Genomic DNA, 24,393 nt, shown 5'->3' with positions numbered 1-24,393 from the left:
GTTATTCTTTTCTCTCATTTAATGTTTATAACATCCTCTACCTCCTGAGCTTCATACTTCACTGGCCTACTTAAGATTTACATGAAGTTCTCTCACAGGGATCTGAAGCACAGCCTGTTTTGAACTGGATCAATTCCCTTCATTCTATACCCCTCTCCCTATCTACTACCTAGGTTAGAATTTCTGCTCCTTTAGTGTAAACCTGGGCAAGTTATATAATCATTCTATGCCTCAATCGACACATCTGTAAAATGAAGGAAATGATGATAGTGACCTCACAGGCTTGTGGTAAGGATCAAATAAATACATGTTACACACTGCGGGATGCCTGGCACATAGTAATCATCCTGTTAGCTGCAATCATCCTTTTCTTCCTCCACACCTTCACACCCTCTACTCCCTAAGCCCTAAATTCTTATTCCTCTTCTGCTTAGCCCCTACATCAAATTGATAACCCAATTCTGTGCTTTCTGAGACATTTTTTTAGATATGTAGTTTTTTTTTTTTTTTTTTTTTTTTTTTTTTTACAGAGTCAGAGAGAGGGATAGATAGGGACAGACAGGAACGGAGAGAGATGAGAAGCATCAATCATCAGTTTTTGGTTGAGACACCTTAGTTGCTCATTGATTGATTTCTCATATGTGCCTTGACCACGGGCCTTCAGCAGACTGAGTAACTCCTTGCTCGAGCCAGCGACCTTGGGTCCAAGCTGGTGAGCTGTGCTCAAACCAGGTGAGCCCGTGCTCAAGCTGGCGACCTCGGGGTCTCAAACCTGGGTCCTTTGCATCCCAGTCCAACGCTTTATCTGCTGCGCCACCGCCTGGTCAGTTAAAGTTTCTCTTTTAACTTTTATTGACTTTAGTGAGAGGGAGAGAGACAGAAACCTCAATCTGTTCTTGTATGTGCCCTGACCGGGGATTGAACCAGCAAACTTGTGCTTCTGGACCATGCCCTAGATCAGTGGTCCCCAACCTTTTTTTGGTTCACGGACAGGTTTAATGTCAGAAAATATTTTCACAGACCAGCCTTTAGGGTGGGACGGATAAATGTATCACGTGACCGAGACAAGTGTCAAGAGTGAGTCTTAGACAGATGTAACGGAGGGAATCTGGTCATTAAAAAAAAATGAAACATTGTTCAGACTTAAATATAAATAAAACAGAAATAATGTAAATTACTTATTCTTTCTCTGCGGACCAGTACCAAATGGCCCACGGACCGGTATCGGTCTGCGGCCTGGGGGTTGGGGACAACTGCCCTAGACAACCAAGCTGTCCACCAGGGATCTGCGATAGATCTTTCAACTCTCTCCCACCCCCTGTGCTAGTCTGGGTGCTCTTCACCTTCCGCCTGCAGCGCTCTCTTAATGTGCCCACCTCCGGTCTTTCACCCTGGAGTCAACCTATCCCCTGCCCCATAGCCACAGGTCTCGTTCTGAAATGCAAATATAATTCTAACAAACACCTTATATTTACCATGTGCCAAACACTCTTCTGAGTTTTACAGTATTAACAGTTTATTATACATATATTCATTCAATGACTGCTCCCTCTTTGACATGATTTATTCAATAAGTCATATTTTTATGGTATAGGGTTCACATGAAAGGCCTTTAAAATACAATAGAAAGTAAGAACTGGTAGGCCTAGCCTGAATGTAATGCATACATTGTCTCATTCTGTGTGTGAATGCATGTGTGTGTTTACATATAAACTACACTATGGGGCCACTGGATAAATCCCATGAGCCCTTTAGTTTCGATACCCTCATCTGTAAAATGGGGAAAATATCTTTTAAAGTCATTCCCCAAGATTACAGGGTAGATGAATTAGTGATTAAAGCATTCTGTAAAAAAAATATCATGCAAATCAACAGCATTAGGCATTCTTATTCATTTTACGTGCTTTTAAATAGAAAGCTTATAAAACCAACCCATTCAAAAAGCAAGAAAAGTAACCTTTTCAAATTCTATTTTGACATGTTTTAAAAGGTTTGCCATGCAGTGTCAGTTCATAATGCTCTGGGGGAAGTGCATCATCTCTGGGGATAAGACTGAGTATGCTCTTAGCAATAAGTAACACCTCTAAATTTTTCTAACATCTACATGATAATCCTGAAGGAAAAGAATTATTTTTCTTCTTTATCCCTTAAATTTAAAACTTAGTTAAACCATATTTTAACTTTTGAGTGAGAAGCGGGGGAGGCAGAGAGACAGATTCCCACATGCACCCCAACCAAGATTCTCCTCGCAAACCCCCTACTGGGCTATGCTCTGCCCATCTGGGGCCACTGCTCCATTGCTCAGCAACCAAGCTATTTTAGCACCTGAGCTGAGGCCATGGAGCCAATCCTCAGCACCCAGGGCCAACTTGCCCAACCATTCAAGCCATGCTGCAGGAGGAAAAGAGAGAGAAGTGGGAGGGGAAGGAATGGAGATGCAGATGGTCGCTTCTCCTGTGTGCCCTAACGGGGAATCAAACCTGGGACGACTTCCACATGCTGGGCCGATGCTCTACCACTGAGCCAACTGGCCAGGGCCTAAGCCATATTTTCAATAAGATTCTTATTGTGTACCATAAATAGTAGTACCTTTAAACCTAAGTTTTAAATAGTTCTTTTCTAACTATATCATGTTTATACATTACGAGGAACTCAGAGGATCTTGGGGTAGAACATTCATTTATTTATTCCATGAAACACTCAAAGTTTAAATCAGTAGGAAGTAATTTTAACCAAAGAATTGTACATTTTCTTCCCACACATCTCACTTTGTATTAAGAAATGATGTTGTGATCCATTTCACTACAATATTACAAAATATTTACAAGAAAATATTAAAAATAAACACAATAGGCAAGATGGGGTGAAATAAACGTTTTTTTTTTTCCCAGTGCCCAGAGCACAAAAGAGAATCAAAACAAATAAGTAACAAAGAACCCTGATCACAAGTTTCCAAACAATTGGTGAGAGGAAGAAATGGGATGAAAACGGTGGTGTGACCGGGTATGGATGTTAGCAGAACTGCCTCAGTAACTAACCTATTCTGAGTGAAATATCCTCTCATATGCAGTGAATTCTGAACCAGGCTAAACTTTAAGATGTTCCTTCAAGTGAAATTAGAAAATACCCTGACAAAAAAGTAGCTCTTTTTGCCTAAGTTTCCTAAGAGCCTCTTTCTCCACGAACCATTGATGCGAACAGAAGTGTGTTCAGGCAGCAGACGCTGTCACAGCAGCCCTTCCATCTCTTTCATAAAAGCCTCATACACGTCATCCTTAGTCTGTACTGAGACGGGAACAGAGGGACCAGATTTGGGGGCTGCTTTGGCAAGAGGCACAGCAGAATCATCCTCTGACTTTCTTTGGGGAGCAGCAGTCGCCCCTTTATTCTCCCGCCGGACCCTCAGTGCAGTGGGCACGAATCGAGTAATCTCTGCCTTGGGATTAGTGATCTGTGGCTTGGCACTGATGGTTGCCGTGGCTTTCTTCTCAATGGTGGCTGCGCTCGTGTCATCCGCCTTGGGTCGCTGAATCAAGTTGGGTGGTGCACTTAAAACTCCTGGGTTTGGCAAGGGAGCCGGTGGGAAAAGCCCAGGTGGGGCAGGTCCAAGTGGAGGCACCAGAGGTGGGCGCATCATGCCAGGACGAGGTGGAGGGATACCTAAATGAAGGAGAAAACAGCCCAATGACCACAGGAACTAATAAAGTGTAACTGTGATTAAGGATGTTAAAACACAGGCTGACAACTTTTAAAAAATAGACAATTTACATAAAATAATCTGAAATCATGCTGCTTGCCATTTGAAACCTGAATGTATTCTGGTAGTAAGGAATACTTTATTATACCTAATCATAATATGTCATCATTCCTGGAAAAGAATTCAGGTCCCTCTAATGGTTCAGACATACCATCATCATTTTACGAAGAACAGCAGGTTTAATTTTCTTCAAATGCCACTTTTAAGATTGAATATCAAATACCAAGTTTTATGAAATCTAAGATGCTTTGGTTTATAAAAAGTCATAGCTACTCCATATACAACTATGAAAGAAAAAAATTTCCAAGCTGGGGGTTTAATAAAAGACTTTCAGAATGTTAAAGTGGGACAGGCAGAATCAATGCAGATATTCTATGGAAGAACTCAAGTTCAACCCATGTTAATAGTAATTTAAAAACACCATTTTAAGATACCCCTCCATTTCACGTTATTGAAATGTGAAGGTACATCCCAGAGCAAATCAAATACACAGGGTGGAGCAAAAGCAGGTTTACAGTTGTTTGTATGGAAAATAATACAATTATTAATAAATTATACCACAAAAATAAACTCTATTCCGTGAACTCACCACTCTAAACTTACATCTCCCCCACCCTGCACAGCAGACAAATGTTTGTTATGGAAATCTGAAGCTTTACCTGGAGGTGCAGGGGGAGGTAGCCGTGGCGGGGGTCCCCGAGGAGGAGGGCCAGGAGGCAGACCTGGAGGTGGCCCTGGCGGAGGGCCAGGGGGCCTGCCTGGTGGTGGGCCTGGAGGTAAAAGTCGGGGTAAAGGCCCTCGGAGTCCTGGCATTCCAGGTGGTCTCAGGAATGGAGGAGCTCCTAAAAAGAGAAAAATGATAAATTAATGTCGAACAAATATATAAGAAGTAGTAATTATGCTATAAATCAATTACTAGTCTGACAGAAATTTCATGTTGGTCTGCGAAAAAGTTAAAAACCACTGGTGTGGCCTGACCTGTGGTAGCGCAGTGGGTAAAGTGTCAACCTGGAAACGCTGAGGTTGCTGGTTCAAAACCCTGGGCTTGCCTGGTCAAGGCACATATGGGAGTTGATGCTTCCTGCTCCTTCCCCCTTCTCTCTCTCCCCTCTCTATAATGAATAAATAAAATCTTTAAAAAAACCCCCAAAAACCCCACTGGTGTGTGTGTGTGTGTGTGTAAAGGTAACTCAAATTTACTTTTTTTTTTTTTTTTTTTTTGGTATTTTTCTGAAGCTGGAAATGGGGAGAGACAGTCAGACAGACTCCCTCATGCACCGGACCGGGATCCACCCGGCACGCCCACCAGGGGCTAGGCTCTGCCCACCAGGGGGCGATGCTCTGCCCCTCCGGGGTGTCGCCCTGCCGCAACCAGAGCCACTCTAGTGCCTGGGGCAGAGGCCAAGGAGCCATCCCCAGCGCCCGGGCCATCTTTGCTCCAATGGAGCCTTGGCTGCGGGAGGGGAAGAGAGAGACAGAGAGGAAGGAGGGGGGGGGGGGTGTGGAGAAGCAGATGGGCGCTTCTCCTGTGTGTCCTGGCCGGTAATCCAACCCGGGTCCCCTGCACGCCAGACCGACGCTCTACCACTGAGCCAACCGGCCAGGGCCTCAAATTTACCATTTTAACCTAAAATTAGGTAACTTCAAAAACTGACAAAAATGTGTGGAAGCAGAATTCCAACAAATATCTGAGCACCAGAGCTAGGCCCTGCATTTCCTACAGCTCTCCTCTTCATCTCCCAGCCCTGACTGAAGGGACATACAATTGCAGCTCTGTGGGGCTGGAAACAAACGAAGATGGAAGAATTCTTAAACGGTTCCAACATGAGATGAAAATGAAATAAAGTGCTTCAACGATTTCCTGAAACGCATTATGAGAAAGACAAGGACCACTCAGAATGACATAAGATAGGTCCTTTTGCTTTGGACCAATGGGAAAAGGATGAACTCAATTGAAGAAAACTTAATTGGCTGTAAAGAAGGAACAAAATCATGAAGAGCCAAGAAGTTCTATGTTTATTGTAAATCAACTTTTTATACTTTTAAGGGAAGACCTGATTAACACCTATCACTTGCCACTAACTAAAAAATTATGCTGACATCCAATAATCCCCAAACCAAAGGACAGGAGATAGTATTTACTGTGTCCTAGTGCCTCTGGCTACTAATTTTGAACAGTCTAATTGTCATATTAAATAGTAGTACTAAAGAAACTCAGTTACAGACTCCAGTTTCTGCCTGGAGAATAGCCTTCAAAATAGAAGTCATTCTGATTTAGAATCAGAATTCAAGAATTCTGAAAAAGAAAGCTGGAAGCCTGACCAGGCGATGGCACAGTGGACAGAGCACCAGGCTAGGACACAGAGGACCCAGGTTTGAAACACCAAACCCACTGGCTTGAATGCGGGGTTGTTTGCTTGAGTGTGGGATCAGACACGACCCCCAGGTCACTGGCTTGAGCCCAAAGGTCGCTGGCCTAAAGTCCAAAGTTGCTGGTGTGAGCAAGGGGTCACTCGCTCTGCTGTAGCCCCTGCCCCCCATCAAGGCACATACGAGAAAGCAATCAATGAACAACTAAGGAGCTGCAATGAATAATTGATGCTTCTCATCTCTCTCCTTCCTGCCTGCCTGTCCCTCTCTTTGTCTTCCGTCTCTATCACACACACAAAAAAGAGCTTGAAGAAAAAGATGGTTGTCAGATACACTGTCAGCTGCAAACAATGCTAGAAGAATAAGCCAGTGCACTCGTCCTTTAAGAAGCCTTGATTTCTTAGGGAACTGCACGGGGAAGAAACAAGGAAACAAATGTTACTGATCTATTTTGGAATGACTTCACTCTAACTACGTATAGCCTTAGTTGTTTATTCATAACATGTAAATGCTTACCTGGAGGTGGTCCAGGAGGAAGGCCTGTAGGTGGCCCAGGTGGACGTAAAGGTGGGGCAGGAGGTGGTCCAAGAGGAGGTGGTCCTGGCATGGGAGGTGCTTGAATCTGTGAAGGGGGAACAGATTGTGGGGCAGCTTGTTGCTGCGAAGACGTGCCATCAGAGAGGGATTCCTCTTTATGTTGTTTTTGTGATTGTTCTTCTGCTTCTGAATCATCAGAATCACCTTCCTCATCGTCCTCTGAAAATTCCTCTACTTCCCGACCCTCTTCAGGGATTTCTTGACCTGAAATAAATTTTAAACCAGGTAAATGGAGTTAAGTTTTTATAGACGGTTTGAGTAATGTCTGAAGAGACATGCTCAATAAATGCTTTCTTAAAATTAACAACCAGTCTCTTTCAATACAATACTTGAAATACAGAAGAATAAAATAATATTCCACTCCTCCATAGTGTAGCATAATGGAACAGGCTTTAGAATCAGACAGACCTGGACTCAAATGCCAGTTCAGTCACTTACTTAGCATGTGTGACTTTGGGCACCTTCATGTCCTCAAATCTTGCCTTTTATAAAACAAGAATTTATTACTTATTTCCGGGTTTCTGGGACACTAAATAGGAAAACGTGTGTAAATGCAACTGGCATGAGGAAATACTGAAAGGAAATTCACTGTCTCCCTGCCTTACCTGCCATTCGAAGCATCATGGCTTGAAGAGGAGTCAGCTCCTTAATGTTCTTCTTTTTCTTCCTTGATTTCCCAGGCATATCTGCAAATCGTACACTCAGACCTAAGGGGCCAGAGGATGGGGGGAGGGGTGAATTGGCATCAACAAAATTCAGTAAATGCTTACTATATAACACATACTATAAATTACTGGACACGATTGCTGCCTGTGAATTTCCTGTAAAACACAGCAGAAGGTAAGTGCATTAAGAGGTAGTCATATTCACGTTAGTAATAAAGTGCCAACTGGTGGTAACTACATGCTATACTAATTTAAAAGCTGTAAATTAAAAAAAATACTTCAAGAATACTAATAACATCTTTATACCATTAAAACTGAACACCTAGCTAAAAATAATAATTTTTTAGAAGAATATAAGTTACTAAAATTGTTCAAGCGATAAGACCAGAATAAATAAAAATGAAATGAAAGCAAAAGATGTACTCACTAAAGGCACCTGGCTGAAATAATTTTACAAGAAAATTCAGCCAAACATTATGTTACAGAAATTTTCTGTAGATTGGCACAAGGAAAGGATGGAATACTATCCTTTACAAGCATAATACTGATATCAAAACTCACATACTGGCCAATATAAAATATAAGTAAATTGAATCTGACCATGTTTAAAAGAGAGAAAAACAACAACACTGTAAACACTTAAGACTGGTCCTGGAAACTCAAGATGGTTTAACATCAGAAAAGCCATAATGCAATTCATTACAATAAACAGCTTAAAGAAAAACCATAACAACACCCCAACAGATGCTTAAAAAGGATTTATTATATAAGCTCTGGGCAAACTAGGACTAGAAAGAAACTTACCTGACTGAAAGGCTATTTGCTAGATGCTTTTCAACATCGTATACTAAATGATGCAATGTTAAGGGCATTCTTATTTGGTAAACATTTGCAAAAGGACAGAATTTTCATGTGGACAGGGCATTACTTTTGTTTACTCTGCATACTGAATGTCTGCAAAAATGCCTTGCATATAGTAAAAACTCAATAAATTTGGCAGAATGAATGCACATAGGATAGTCATTTTCAGCAAGTGTGCACTGGTGAGTACATGTTAAAAAAAAATGTTGTCAGACAAAGATGAGGCAAAGACCACACAGTCCCAGAAGTAAGGGAGTTGCTGGGGCTCTGATGGTTTCCTACTTTCTAGTTCTAACTCCTATGCAAGGGTCCTCTGTAACTTTTCATTACCAGCTCTCTTTAGCCACCCTTTTAAACTAGCTTTTTTATTTGCAATCGTATTTCTTTTCTTTTTTCTTTTACTCATAGGTGATGAGGCAGAGTCCTGTATGCACCCTGACCAGGATCCACCTGGCAAGCCCTCCTACAGGGCGATACTTTGCCCATCTGGAGCCAGTGTTCCGTTGCTCAGCAACTGAGCTATTTTAGCATTTGAGGCAAGGCCATGGAGCCATCCTCAGTGCCCGGGGCTACCTTGCTCGAATCAGTAGGGGAAGAGAGAGAGATAAAGAGAGAAAGGGGAGGGGTGGTGAAGCAGATGGTTACTTCTGCAGTATGCCCTGACCAGGAATTGAACCCAGAACTTCCACACGCCAGGCTGACATTCTACTGTTGGCCAACCGGCCAGGGTGCAATCATACTTATTAAAAGAAGCTCCAAGACTACTGGGGTATGACACATGATATATTTTGTATTGCTTAGTACCTATTACAATGGTTATAATTCTTTTGATGACTGTCATAACTACTTTTCAAAAGTACATGAAACTCAGTCTGAATTTATGAGAATCAAACACATAACACACATTATGGATATGTTTCCATTAAGTCATGACTTCACTCAAAGGCATACCTGCATGATAATTATGGTTGTGGTTCATGTAATATACCATGGTCACATATAATTTAAAGGGCTTCAAATGTAGACATTTAAACAGACATATTAAAAAACAACAATGCAAAACACGGTTTTCTTAATATAGGTATGTGGTTATTCTTTTTATCGCACACCTATCCATGAGAGAACATCTTTAAGCTGTTGAATAGCCATTATCTCCCCCCCGCAAAGTGACACTACTTAATTTTAACATCCATTAGTACTCACTATGTGTCAAGAACTTTGAAACTGCTGATATAGAGATGAATATAGAGAGCTCCTTCTTTTCAAGGAGCTCGCAATTATTTTGCATTAATAAATCAGGATCTTCAGCTTGTGTCCTATTTATTGATCAATACTGTGGAACTTTCATCTGCACATACCTGATTTTTTTTCTTCGTTGTTGTTTCTTTCGTTATCATCACGGTGCACAAATTCATCCCCGTCACTTTTTCCATCTGACCCGTCAGTGTCGCTGTCATCAGTACTGTCATCATGCTTATCCTGATCCATGTCCTCAGGATAGCCGCCATCTTCACTGGTGCTGGAGAGATCATCATCATGACCCCGCTGAGCTACAAACAAAGGAGGGAGCAAGGAACAAGTAATATGACTGGCTCCTCAATGTCACGGTACCCCGAAACACAATTATGCCATCATGTAACACAGTAATTGTTGTTTTTTTTTTTTTTTTTTCATTTTTCTGAAGCTGGAAACGGGGAGAGACAGTCAGACAGACTCCCGCATGCGCCCGACCGGGATCCACCCGGCACGCCCACCATGGGGCGACGCTCTGCCCACCAGGGGGCGATGCTCTGCCCATCCTGGGCGTCGCCATATTGCGACCAGAGCCACTCTAGCGCCTGGGGCAGAGGCCACAGAGCCATCCCCAGCGCCCGGGCCATCTTTGCTCCAATGGAGCCTTGGCTGCAGGAGGGGAAGAGAGAGACAGAGAGGAAAGTGCGGCGGAGGGGTGGAGAAGCAAATGGGCGCTTCTCCTGTTTGCCCTGGCCAGGAATCGAACCCGGGTCCTCCGCACACTAGGCCGACGCTCTACCGCTGAGCCAACCGGCCATGGCAACACAGTAATTGTTTTTAAAGTGGCTGTGCAGATCTCAGTTATTCAGAGAGCCTGACAACATTTTCATTTGCTAAGTTTAAAAGATTCAAATTTTAAAAAAATTACACTTAGCTATATGCAAACACGCAGACACAATCACTGTGACTATGTATGAAACAATACAGTCTGTTGTCTGTGACAATAAAGCTACAAGGGAAACAGGTGTCCAAGGCTTAGGGAATTGGTGATAAGTGATATTTCTAACAACAGCCCAATTTAAAATACAATAAACATCTGTTATGTATGATGCTTTTACTTGGGTAGAGCCTATGACTTATCCATCTGTTAGTGTATATATGGTATCTCATTTATTTCCCAAGTTCTGAGGGTAGTGAACAAGACGTAAAACAGGGCCAAAATAAGAAATGACAGTGTAAAGGTTGTAAGAGCAAAAGGACAGTCACTCCTTACCAAGTTCAGGACTATATAACATGTCTTCATCCCGCCGACGAGGGGGAAGGTCTAGGGCAAAGCCCACTTTACGGCCATACATTTGCAAGACTTGAGGAGGAGGTGGGCCAGGGGGCGGGCCTGGAGGTTTTCTGCCAGGGGGCAAGCGTGGAACACCATGTCCAAGAAAAGGAAGAATAGAAACTGTCCGAGTCGGAGGTCTGTAAAGAAAATTTGACAGGAATTACGTTAACAGAGGTATTTACTGCCTCTTCTAAACAATTTTCAAGGGATTTAAAAATTTTATATTTAATCCAATGAGGCATTGCTTATGTTCACACTGTCTTTCAACTCCTATTGCATTAATTTTGGCTTTAGTCAGGTGCTTTCTTTTTTCCTTTTTTTTTTTTTTGTGTTGAGAGAGGACAGACAGAAAGGGAGAGAGATGAGAAACATCAATCCTTCATTGTAGCTCCTTAGTTGTTCATTGATTGCTTTCTCATATGTGCCTTGATTGGGGGGCTACAGCAGAGCCCCTTGCTCGAGCCAGCGACCTTGTGCTCAAGCCAGCGACCCCGTGCTCAAGCCGACAACCTCAGAGCCTTGAACCTGGGTCCTCCACGTCCCAGTCTGATGCTCTATCCACTGTGCCACCGCCTGGTCAGGCAGAAGGTGCTATTAATACATGCTGTTTGATGATGCTACTACTTACCCATAGGCTGAGGTCTTCTTAAGGATGGAGGGTGGCTGGGCCCCAGGAAGCGGAATGTCCTGGATCAAGATGTTGGAAGGAGCATGCGGCATATCTGGCAGAGGAATACTCTCCACTTCCACATGCTGAGCGTTCTGAAACACAGAGTCCTCCACAGTAGGTAAGAGGAATCCACAAGCTCGACTCTAAACTTCATTGTCAGCCGTTTCATAACCTGCATTTGCTTTTCAACTGACATAAATATCACAAAACAAACCCCTAAGAATAACAAGCCTCATCAGTATTTCCAGTCTGTCAATGAGTTGAAAGAAATCTATCTCCTCTAAAAGAACCAAACCCCATTTTTTTCTCCCCTCTAATATCTATAAATTCTTTCATTCTTTTTGGTTTTGGTTTGAAATAGGTACTATTTAGAGAACATCACCTAATACGCAAGCCACCCTACTTAATATTCTGGATGACAAACACCACATATCAATTAACTCAGCACATTCCAGCACAGAGACTGGGCTCTACCTTGGATGAATTTCTGCCATGTAGTAAGTAGCTGCATGACCAAGAGGGTTATCTCAGTTTCCTCTTCTGTAAAAGGGATCCATACATCTTACTTTATAAAGATTATAGCATTCAGGTTTTTGTTTTTTTTTTTAACAATTCTGAGGCAAAATTTACAATGACGTATAAATTCAATGAGTTCTGAAATGCGTCTACTTTGCACTCATTTCCACTGTCAGTCCCTAACAGTATCCCAAAGAAACTGCTGCTGCAAATTTTGACTGTTTTAACATTTCATTTACTTTTTGTATTTATTTATTTATTTAATTTCTTTTTGTATTTTTCTGAAGTGAGAAGCCCGGAGGCAGAAAGACAGACTCCCGCATGCACCCGACCAGGATCCACCTGGCATGCCCACCAGGGAGTGACGCTCTGCCCATCTGGGGTGTTGCTCTGTTGCAACAGGAGCCATTCTAGCACCTGAGGTGGAGGCCATGGAACCATCCTCAGCGCCCGGGCCAACTTTGCTCCAATGGAGCCTTGGGTGCAGGAGGGGAAGAGAGAGATAGAAAAGAGAACGGGAACAGTGAAGCAGATGGGTGCTTTTCCTGTGCCCTGGCCAGGAATTGAACCCAGGATTTCCACATGCCGGGCCAACACTCTATCACTGAGCCAACTGGCCAGGGCCATGTTCTAACATTTTATACAAATGGAATCATAACTACAAAAGAAGTTCAGTATTTTTTTGAGATTTAAAAATACCTGAGCCATTTCCAGTTTTTGGCTATTCCTGTGATGGATTAAATTCTCTTATATATGTTCAGTTTGATAAGATTGCCTAGAGGGTAAAACTCAATACCAGGAAGACAAACAATCCAATCAAAAAAATGGGCGAAAGAAATGAATAAGACACTTCTCCAAAGAGGGCATACAGATGGCCAATAGGCATATGAAAAAATGCTCAACATCACTAATCATTAGAGAAATGCAAATTAAAACCACAATGAGATATCACTTCACACCAGTCAGAATGGTGCTCATCAACAAAACAACACAGAACAAGTGCTGGTGAGGACGTGGAGAAAAGGGTACCCTCCTGTACTGCTGGTGGGAATGCAGACTGGTGCAGCCACTGTGGAAAACAGTATGGAGATTCCTCAAAAAATTAAAAATTAAACTGCCTTTTGACCCAGCCATCCCACTTTTAGGAATATACCCTAAGAACACCATAGCACTGTTCCAAAAGGAGAAATGCATTCCCGTGTTTATGGCAGCATCGTTCACAATAGCGAAGATCTGGAAACAGTCCAAGTGTCTGACAATGGATGAGTGGATTAAAAAGCTTTGGTACATATATACTATGGAATACTACTCAGCCATAAGAAATGAGGACATCGGATCATTTACTACAACCTGGATGGACCTTGATAACATTATACTGAGCGAAATAAGTAAATCAGAAAAAACTAAGAACTATATTATTCCATACATAGGTGGGACATAAAAATGAGACTCAGAGACATGGACAAGAGGGTGGGGGTTATGGGGTGGGGGGGAGAAGAGGGATAGGACTAGGGGAGGGGAGGGGCACAAAGAAAACCAGTTAGAAGGTGACGGAAGACAATTGGACTTTGGATGATGGGAATGCAGCATAATCAAATGTCAGAATAACCTAGAGATGTTTTCTCTGAACATATGTACCCTGATTTATCAATGTCACCCCATTAAAATTAATTTTAAAAAGTGTATTAAAATTTAAAAAAAAAAAAGACTGCCAAGAGGAAGAGCTCTGACAATTAATTCTCCCATTAACAATTTTAAGGCCAATCTAAATATATCCTTCAGTTTTTCTTTCAAAAAAAAACCTGATTACCTTAACAGCATCAAAATATTGGCTAAGTTGAGCCCTCTTCTGCTCATATTCTACTTCCAGCTTTCTCAGTTCTTTGTAAATATCTGGATTCTCTTTTTCATACAGCCGTAGAATACGTTCAAAGGTTTCCCGCAACTTTTTACGTTTGTCTTTCAGCACCTTCTCATTTAACTGTGGCTGTTGCACTGGGTTGAACTCTGAGAAAAAAAGTATAGATTATGGAATTAAACACAAACAGGTCACATCATTTAGGTTATCAATAAACTATATCATTTCATAAAAAAAGTTACATGCTAAAATGTGGAAACTAAACAACATACTTTTAAAAAATGGGTCAAAGAAGAAATAAGCGTAGAGATCAAAAGACATATACAGACAAATGAAAATGACAATACATCATAACAGAATCTATGGGATGCAGCAAAAGCAGTGATAAGAGGGAAGTTCATCACTTCAGGCATATATGAACAAACAAGAGAGAACCCAAGTGAACCACTTAACTTCACACCTTAAGGAACTGGAAAAAGAAGAACAAAGACAACCCAAAACCAGCCGAAGAAAGGAGATAATAAAAATCAGAGCAGAAATAAATAAAATAGAGAACAGAAAAACTATAGAAAAAATTAATAGAACAAGGAGCTGGTTCTTTGAAAAGATCAACAAAATTGACAAACCCTTGGCAAGACTTTCCAAGGAAAAAAGAGAAAGGATTCATATAAACAAAATCCAAAATGAAAGAGGAAAAATCATCACGGATATCATAGATATACAAAGAATTATTGTAGAATACTATGAAAAACTTTATGCCACTAAATTCAACAATCTAGAAGAAATGGATAAATTCCTAGAACAATACAACCTTCCTAGACTGAGTCAAGAAGAAGCAGAAAACCTAAACAGACCAATTAGTAGGGAAGAAATAGAAAAAACTATTAAAAATCTCCCCAAAAATAAAAGTCCAGGTCCAGACGGTTATACCAGCGAATTTTATCAAACATTCAAAGAAGACTTGGTTCCTATTCTACTCAAAGTCTTCCAAAAAATTGAAGAAGAAGCAATATTTCCAAACACATTTTATGAGGCCAATATAACCCTCATACCGAAACCGGACAAGGACAGCACAAAAAAAGAAAACTACAGACCAGGGGTCCCCAAACTACAGCCCGCGGGCCACATGCGACCCCCTGAGTCCATTTATTTGGCCCCCGCCACACTTCCGGAAGGGGCACCTCTTTCATTGGTGGTCAGTGAGAGGAGCATAGTTCCCATTGAAATACTGGTCAGTTTGTTGATTTAAATTTACTTGTTCTTTATTTTAAATATTGTATTTGCTCCCATTTTGTTTTTTTACTTTAAAATAAGATTTGTGCAGTGTGCATAGGGATTTGTTCATAGTTTTTTTTATAGTCCGGCCCTCCAACGGTCTGAGGGACAGTGAACTGGCCCCCTGTGTAAAAAGTTTGGGGACCCCTGCTACAGACCAATATCTCTAATGAATACAGATGCTAAAATACTAAACAAAATACTAGCAAATTGAATACAACAACATATTTAAAAAATAATACATCATGATCAAGTGGGATTCATCCCAAATCTCAAGGATGGTTCAACATACGTAAAATGGTTAACATAATACACTATATCAACAAAACAAAGAACAAAAACCACATGATCTTATCAATAGATGCAGAAAAGGCATTCGTAAAATACAACACAATTTTATATTTAAGACTCTCAACAAAATGGGTATAGAAGGAAAATATCTCAATATGATAAAGGCCATATATGATAAACCATCAGCTAACGTCATATTAAATGGCACAAAACTGAAGGCTTTCCCCCTTAAATCAGGAACAAGACAGGGTTGTCCACTCTCTCCACTCTTATTTAATGTGGTGCTAGAGGTTCTAGCCAGAGCAATCAAACAAGACAAAGAAATAAAAGGCATCCATATTGGGAAAGAAGTAAAGGTTTCACTTTTTGCAGATGACATGATCCTATACATCGAAAACTCCAAAGAATCTACAAAAAGATTACTAGAAACAATAAGCTAATACAGTAAGGTCACAGGATACAAAATTAACATACAAAAGTCCACAGCCTTTCTATATGCCAACAATGAAACATTTGAGAATGAACTCAGAAAAATAACCCCCTTCACGATTGCAACAAAAAAAATTAAATACCTAGGAATAAACATAACAAAGAATGTAAAGGACCTATATAATGAAAACTACAAAGCATTGTTAAGGGAAATCGAAAAAGATAGAATGAGATGGAAGAATATTCCATGACAATCAAAATAGCATGGTATTGGCAGAAAAACAGACACTCAGACCAATGGAACAGAATAGAAAGTCCAGAAAAAAACCACATATATATGGTCAAATAATTTTTGATAAAGGGGCCAACAACACACAATGGAGAAAAGAAAGCCTCTTCAACATATGGTGCTGGGAAAACTGGAAAGCTACATGCAAAAGAATGAAACTTGAGGCCCTGGCCGGTTGGCTCAGCGGTAGAGCGTCGGCCTGGTGTGCAGGAGTCCTGGGTTTGATTCCCGGCCAGGGCACACAGGAGAAGCGCCATCTGCTTCTCCACCCCTCCCCCTCTCCTTCCTCTCTGTCTCTCTTACCCTCCCGCAGCCGAGGCTCCATTGGAGCAAAAATGGCCCAGGCGCTGGGGATGGCTCTGTGGCCTCTGCCGCAGGCGCAAGAATGGCTCTGGATGCAACAGAGCAACGCCCCAGAAGGGCAGAACATCGCCCCCTGGTGGGCGTGCCGGGTGGATCCCGGTCGGGTGCATGTGGGAGACTGCCTCCCCGTTTCCAGCTTCGGAAAAATGAAAAAAAAAAAAAAAAAAAATGAAACTGGACTAGTTTGTCCCCTTGTACTAAAATTAATTCAAAATGGATCAAAGACCTAAATATAAGACCCGAAACAATAAAGTACATAGTAGAAGACATAGGTTCTAAACTCATGGACCTTGGTTTTAAAGAGCATTTTATGAGTTTGACTCCAAAGGCAAGGGAAGTGAAGGCAAAAATAAACGAATGGGACTACATCAGACTAAGAAGTTTTTGCTCAGCAAGAGAAACTGACAACAAAATAAACAGACAGCCAACTAAATGGGAAATGATATTTTCAAACAACAGCTCAGATAAGGGCCTAATATCCAAAATATACAAAGAACTCATAAAACTCAACAACAAACAAACAAACAATCCAATAAAAAAAATGGGAAGAGGACATGAACAGACACTTCTCCCAGGAAGAAATACAAATGGCCAACAGATATATGAAAAGATGCTCATCTTCATTAGTTATTAGAGAAATACAAATCAAAACTGCAATGAGATACCACCTCACACCTGTTATATTAGCTATTATTAACAAGACAGGTAATAGCAAATGTTGGAGAGGCTGTGGAGAAAAAGGAACCCTCATTCACTGTTGGTGGGAATGTAAAGTAATACAACCATTATGGAAGAAAGTATGGTGGTTCCTCAAAAAATGAAAATAGAACTACCATATGACCCAGCAATCCCTCTACTTGGTATATACCCCCAAAACTCAGAAACATTGATACGTAAAGACACATGCAGCCCCATGTTTATTGCAGCATTGTTCACAGTGGCCAAGACATAGAAACTACCAAAAAGCCCTTCAATAGAAGACTGGATAAAGAAGATGTGGCACATATACACTATGGAATACTACTCAGCCATAAGAAATGATGGCATCGGATCATTTACAACAAAATGGTGGGATCTTGATAACATTATACGGAGTGAAATAAGTAATCAGAAAAAACCAAGAACTGCATTATTCAATACGTAGGTGGGACATAAAAACGAGACTAAGAGGCATTGACAAGAGTGTGGTGGTTAGGGGGAGGGAGGGAGAGAGGGAGGGACACAAAGAAAACTAGATAGAAGGTGAGGGAGGACAATGAATTTAGGTGATGGGTATGCAACAAAATTGACAAGATAACCTGGACATGTTTTCTTTGAACATATGTACCCTGATTTATTGATGTCACCCTAGTAAAACTAATAATAAAAAAAAAGAATTCCCTCCCAAATAAATAAAATTAAATGTATTTACTGATTAAAAAAAAAATAGTTACATGCTAAAAATTTTAAAAGGGAACAAGACTCCAGATAATGTTCTTCAATTCCTTAAGAACTGCAATAGAGACTTGGGAGAATTCCACCCTTTTAAGATGGCCATTAATTTCACCTTCCTTTCTAAGAAATGTCACCTAATTTTCATCATCACTGTAATAAAAATCACTTTGCACTCCTGTATGCCAATGACTTGATCTATTTAAGCTTCGGCCAGAGAGACCGAAGGTTCACAGACTACACTAGCTCTGTCACTTAATTCTGAGATCTTGGGCACTTTATTTGAACTCTCTTATTTTCACCTTCTTCATCTGAAAACTGGGGACATCAACCACCTCACAACAAAGATCTGATGATTAAATGGGATCATAAAAAATCCTGCGGTGTCTGGCTCATTTCATAACTATTATTTTTATAACGGACTGGTGTTCTTTGTCTAGCTACCATCTAACCATCTCTTCCCATGTGTTCAACATGGGCCTTAATTTTAGGTCAATCATACCTGTCCTCCTTCATCACCCTGACTCAGAGATCAAATGGCACATGATCCAAACTGGGACCAGATCATGTCTGAGGTTTTAAATGTACATATGGGAGAGAAGCTCTTACAAGCAGGGTGAAATTTACTATAGCTGTCTGTGGCCTCCTCTCCCAGCCACCACTCCACCCCACATACATAGCCTACCTCCTGCCCCAACTTTGTTAGCAGCATGCCGAATGAAGTTCTAGACACAGGACCACACAGACGACTCTGATAATGACATCTGGGTTTTCAAGGCCAGCTGCCCTCCAGGGATTTCCTGATTATGGGAGTCAATGTATACTCTTTTCTGCTTACACTAGTTTGTACTGAGTTTATAAATTTTAATTAGAGCACTGAAAATATTCCCTTCTTTTTCCTTAATTATTCTCCTCCCTAAATCCCATTAACTATTACCTTTGCAATTTATTTAAAACCAGAATGTACAGTCTTATACCACAGTATTCCTAGAGTGATCAAATCACATAGATCAATTTAGGATCATTTCATGGGTAATATCCTGATATTCTAAGGACAGCATTTGTCCTCACTGGAATTTAGACCAGAGGCAACAAGTGGATCAGTTACAGCTGAACTGGGGACGATCTGGCATCATGCAGCCTGACCTAGCACTCTTGCCCAGGTTAGCGCACAGCTCTGCTGCACTACTTTCCAAAGCTTACAGGACTGCAGCCCCATACCACTGGGGTTTTCGGAACCCATTCAATGCATCACTGAGGAGAGCCACTGTACCTTTTTCACTTACTGTTTTTGGGGAAATCACTGAAACCTTTTGGACACATTTGTAAACAAAACTTGAAAGAATTGCTTTAATATGTAATAAAAAAAGTGGCAGGAGCCAGTGAACAGAATTGGCAAACTCGATAGCTGGAAAGCACATAGGAGTGAACTAGACTATTTAGTTTCTACACGTTCAAACACTTCTAGTAGAAAAAGAAAAATGAAAACCCCCCAAGTTATAATGTTAATAGGTATTTGTGAGTTGGGATAAAACTCCCAGTGGCAGCATCACACATACGATTCTCTATCTACCTTAGAAGCAAGGAAAGACAACATGCTGGTACCTTGTGTAATTCCAGTTATGACAAAGCAGTGATATTGAAGATGCTCATAAAGAGACTGAATACAATTAATTCTATAAAATGTGAGAAAAGGGAGGGAGTCCTAATATGGTGTTCAATACTAAGTATTTGATGATTTCTGCTACATCCTTACTAGGTAGTCAAGTATCTTTGGATCTTCTCATTGGAAAAAAATGGGAAACTGACAGACTCACGATGGCCTAATAGCTTTACGTGATAGTTGCCAACATTAAAAACAAGACACACAAAAAACTCCAAGGTGATTTCAGAAGCCAGATTGCTGTCCTCTCTTGAAAAATAAGCTGGCCAAAGTGGGTGTTTATCACCTCATAACAATTTGCTCAAGCTAGATGATGGCTTCTCTCTTATTCTGGATGAGATCTTTGGTTCACAGAAATTCCCCACCATTCCATTTTGTCTTTCTGATATTAAAACTAAATTCAAGTGCCAAACGCCACCATGCTTTATTATTACAATTTTTTTTGCCTGTGCTGCTTCATTCATTATCTGCCTGCCTGCCTCTGTGTATCAGACCGTTACCCTTGCTATAAAATCCAGCCTTATAATAAATTCTTACCCATTTCATCCAATTTCTCCATGTCCCGGATAATCTGTTTGGGATCCTTCATCTTCAAAACCGCAGCTCGTACCATCATGCGCTGCTTTTTGTTCTAAAAAAAAGAGCAGTATTTATGTCAAGAAGTCGGACACTCGTGAGTTTTTATTTCAATTTGCTTCAAGAATCTAAACTGAGGTTGTACTTCCTGGTTTCTGATGACTTATTTCAACCACCAGAAACAGAACTATGTAACTTTTTACTCTCAAAAATGTTTCAACTTTAGACAAAAAGGTAAATAAATGTTATTTATTAGATGTGCTTTTTGAGGCAAATATTTGTGAGACTTAAAGCAGTTACTTAACACATTTTAAGTTCTTTTAATAAACAAAAGTTTCAGTTAAATTCTAAAATTATATACCAGAGAAAAGTTTTATAGTATTTAATGCTAAGCAATGCTAAAAGAACACACAATTGGAAACAAGTAAAAATATAAGCTTTCTCAATATGTTAAGGTATGATAATGAAAAGTAAACCCTTCCTTATTCTGGAAAGATCTTTGTCACAATCTCTACAGCCACATAACCAGAAAAATGAACATAGAAAGCTATTTAGTATCACATTTATTTTCATTCACTAATTCAGTAGCTTTTAACAAAGGAGTATGTTTTAATAAGGAAAAAAAGTTACTTTCAAAAGTATTTAACTCACTGGGAAAGGTAATCAAGTAAACAATGCTACAACCACCCATTGAGAGCTTATCTGAAGGTTATTTAGTTCAATTTCCAAGTACAGATGGTCCCCAATGTAACCATGGTTTGACTTATGACTTTTTGACTTTACCATGGTGCTGTCATGCGCATTCAGTAGAAACTGTAATTCAAATTTTGGTCTTTTGCTCGGCTAGCCAAATGCAGGATGATAGTCTCTCATGATACGGGACAGCAGCGAGTTGATTTTGGCCAACTGTAAGCTAATATGAGTTCTGGGCATATTTCAGGGAAGGCAGGCTAAGCTATTCTGCTTGTTCGGTTAGATGTATTAAAAGCATTCTGACTTAAGATATTTTAACCTATGATGGATTTACTGGGACTTAACAAGAACCTCATCTTATATCAAGGAGCATCTGTATGGTGTTTTGGATTAGTAAATTTTATGGCCTGTTGTAAGAAGCATAAAGTATATTTCCTGGCAAATAATTGGTCGTTATTTTGAAATATATTAATCCCAAATGATAAGATGTGCCAAACAACATGTAGAACTAATGTGACGCATCTGAAGCCATACCTTCTTTAATTCTCTCTTCCGGGCTTCTTTTCCTGAGAGAGAGAAAAAAAGAATATAAACCTTTCAAATTGTGGCTATTATAGCATTTTCCTCAGCATGAATAATTCATATTGTGGGTGGCTATCTTGTACACTTCAGAATATTCAGCAGCATCCCTGGCCTCTCCCTACTAGTCGCCACTAGCACCCATCTAATGTTATCAACTAGAAATGTCATCAACTAGAAACGTCAACAATTTTTTGTTTTCTTAAGAAGTAATTAGAAAGCCAAAGGAAAAAAATATGCCATTAATATTAAACAAGAACTTGCAAAACTAATTTGTTAAAAATTCCAACTACAAGAAGAAACCTTTAAGCGAATTCTACTTTGCAGGTCAATCAAATTAGAAATACAGGCACGAATTTTTCTGCATGTTAATCATCTGTCCATAAGAACACTAGGTAACTTCATACAACTGACTCCTAGCACTGCCAATCTTGTAATTAAGACATCATAAAATAGATTCCCTAATGCTTGTAATTTTTATTACTTCTCTTCTTCATCATCCACATTATTGGACACTTACGGGCTTGGTCTGTGGGGTTCATAAATTTTCCACTCTTGGTGGATGATGTAGATCTTCGTCCCATGTTGACAATCTGTATGGTTCACTTGTTCATTAAAATAAAACAACCCAGTATCAATGCAAGAATGTCCAAACCTGTAGAAAATTTAGATAAGAGTATATTAGAGCTTATCTGAGCCAAAATGATGCCCTACCAGGCAGTTAATATCTCAAAAATGTTCGGCTAGCCTGGACTGTGGTGACATAGTGTATAGCGCATTGACCTTGAACGCTGAGGTCGCTGGTTCGAAACCTTGGACTTGCAGGATCAAGGCACATTCGACAAGCAACAAGCAAGCAATGAACAACTAAAGTGAAGCAGTTATGAAACAATACTTCTCACTCCCCCCTCTCCTCTCTCTGTAAAATCAACAAAATAAAATCTTTAAAAAAATGCTCAGATGACAGCTTTGCAGTCCCTTTTACACCCATGTGGAGGCAATAAGAATGATTACACTAAATGGGAGAAAGCAAGGGGAAGCCTCTGAGGGATTGGAAAAAGAAGCATTTCAAGTGTTACCCTAGATGCACGAAATGATGGGTAGAGCTTCTCTAATGGAAAGATAAACTCTTTACTAGGGAAGTTACAAGCCCAAGGTAAAAATTTTAGTAGTCCATACATTGATATCTTTCCTTCTTTATGAAGATTTCATCAAGACATTGAGTCACTGCCTCTTTCAGCAAGTGTTCAATTGCTATGACTTCTATTAAACACTTCAAGGCTGTTCCAATGACAACTAATTTACCCTGTGAAGGGTTTCCTTCTCAGAAAATCTGGCTGGGGGTGGGGGTGGTGTATAAGGGGGATAAATGGGGATAGGCGGAGACCTGACTTGGGGTGGTGAACACACAGTGCGGTGTACAGATGATGTGTTGTGGAATTGTGAACCTGAGACCCGTATAATTGTGTTGACCAGTGTCAACCCAATTAATTCAATAAAAAAAGAAAGTAAAAGAAAAACTGGGAGTGGGGGAAAAGGGAGGAGGAAGCAAGCACAGTTAATACAAATACAAGCTCTCATATCTTTGGTGGCCCATATCTTTTTCGCTTTCCTGTCTCAATTAAAACCCTTAGACTCTTGGTTTGACCCACCTTTCCCAAACTGAACCAGAATACGCATTACAGAAAATTTTTACAGAGGTCACCGGAGACTTAGTCTGCACAAACTACTTTTTTTTTCCCCCCCCTTAAAGCAGAGGCGATAGGGAAATAGGGCCACAAAACCATGTGGGAACACTAAACAGCCCAAGAGGCTCCAGTGGGACGGCGCCCACTTCTACCAGCGGCAGCAACTGCCGAAACCACAGAGACGGCTGACCCTGGCTCGAGGTGCACACAGCAAACCCAAGGCACCTACCAATCAAGGTGGACAGATAGGAGGCGGCGCCAACCGACCCGGGCGAAGTCAGCCGCTTCACCGCGCGGCGCCGCCCCAGGCTCGGGGACCCCCCGGCAGTCCGCGACCCGGGAGACCTCCACCGCGGCCTGAAGAGCGGGGCTAAGGGGCCTACCGTCCCCGAGGCAACCGCGCGGGCCCCGGGCGGCCGCCGGGAAGAAGAAGAATCCTCCGATCGGAACAGTCGCGCACACTCACACTTCTACTGGGCTCTAGGTCTGCGAGAAGCTGGCAGGAGACGATTCCGGGCCTCTTTTACTGCGCAGGGGCCTTCACCTCTGCGGCCGGTGAGCTAGCCAGCAACCGCCATCTAGAAACCTCGCGCCCCTCCACCGTCCCTACGTCACTTCCTATCCCTGCGGGCCCAAGATCTCAGCGTTTCTCCGCCCGGAAAATACAGACAGTAACCCAGACCTCCAGGACCGGAGCCTAGTCCGCTCCAATCCAGTACCGATTGGTTGGTTATCTGCCAAGAGCCCGCCCTAATATTACGCAGTACAAAATCCACGTTGACCGACACTTATATAGGCTAATCGAAATAAGAAAAAGAAGCAACTCGAATATATGATTGGCTGGTGAAAAGACGGCCCCGCCTCTGGGCCGGATACATTCTACCTAATTCCGGGTTCTTAAATTATTGCGCCGCGCTAGTCCGGCGAGTTCAGATTAGTAGGTGTCTTGCGTTTATAAAGCCCGCTGGATTTGTATCAATTAATTTTTTGGGAGTGTCTGTTTGAAACAAATTCCCGAATAATATTTGCTACTGTGTGGTGTGCTTTGCTAGCGTCTTGTCTGTCTGAAAGTGCAGTAGCTGTTTATGAACACACCAAACGTTTGTAGATCTGAGCACGTCAGTGCCTGTATTGGAGTCCTGGGTTGTTCATCTACGGCAGTGGTTCTCAACCTTTCTAATGCCGTGACCCCGCAATACAGTTCCTCATGTTGCGGTGACCCCAAACCAAAAAATAATTTTGGTGGCTACTTC

At 41.2% G+C, this 24,393-nt stretch overlaps 1 protein-coding gene across 3 annotated transcripts; it reads right to left on the bottom strand.

Moving 5' to 3' along the window:
- Window positions 1-3,111: 3,111 nt before the first annotated feature.
- On the bottom strand, window positions 3,112-23,810 carry WBP11 (WW domain binding protein 11). Of its 3 annotated transcripts, none has more exons than XM_066355244.1 (12): window positions 23,524-23,810; window positions 21,973-22,107; window positions 21,408-21,439; window positions 20,142-20,235; window positions 13,816-14,012; window positions 11,448-11,581; window positions 10,757-10,956; window positions 9,609-9,800; window positions 7,330-7,431; window positions 6,644-6,928; window positions 4,417-4,599; window positions 3,112-3,660 (listed from the first exon to the last, which is right to left on the bottom strand). In XM_066355244.1, exons 2-12 carry the CDS (start codon window positions 22,034-22,036, stop codon window positions 3,227-3,229), a joined length of 1,917 nt encoding a protein of 638 aa, XP_066211341.1. In that variant the 5' UTR covers window positions 22,037-22,107; window positions 23,524-23,810; the 3' UTR covers window positions 3,112-3,226. The 3 variants fall into 3 exon arrangements, with proteins under 3 accessions (XP_066211341.1, XP_066211334.1, XP_066211350.1); XM_066355237.1 differs by having other exon boundaries at window positions 23,607-23,810; XM_066355253.1 differs by lacking the exon at window positions 23,524-23,810 and adding an exon at window positions 23,370-23,517.
- Window positions 23,811-24,393: the final 583 nt, after the last annotated feature.

This window comes from Saccopteryx leptura, chromosome 1 (assembly GCF_036850995.1).
Source record: "Saccopteryx leptura isolate mSacLep1 chromosome 1, mSacLep1_pri_phased_curated, whole genome shotgun sequence".
NCBI lineage: Eukaryota > Metazoa > Chordata > Mammalia > Chiroptera > Emballonuridae > Saccopteryx > Saccopteryx leptura.
The sequence above is the reverse complement of the archived record's forward strand: the minus strand, read 5'-3'. Positions and strand labels throughout refer to the sequence as shown.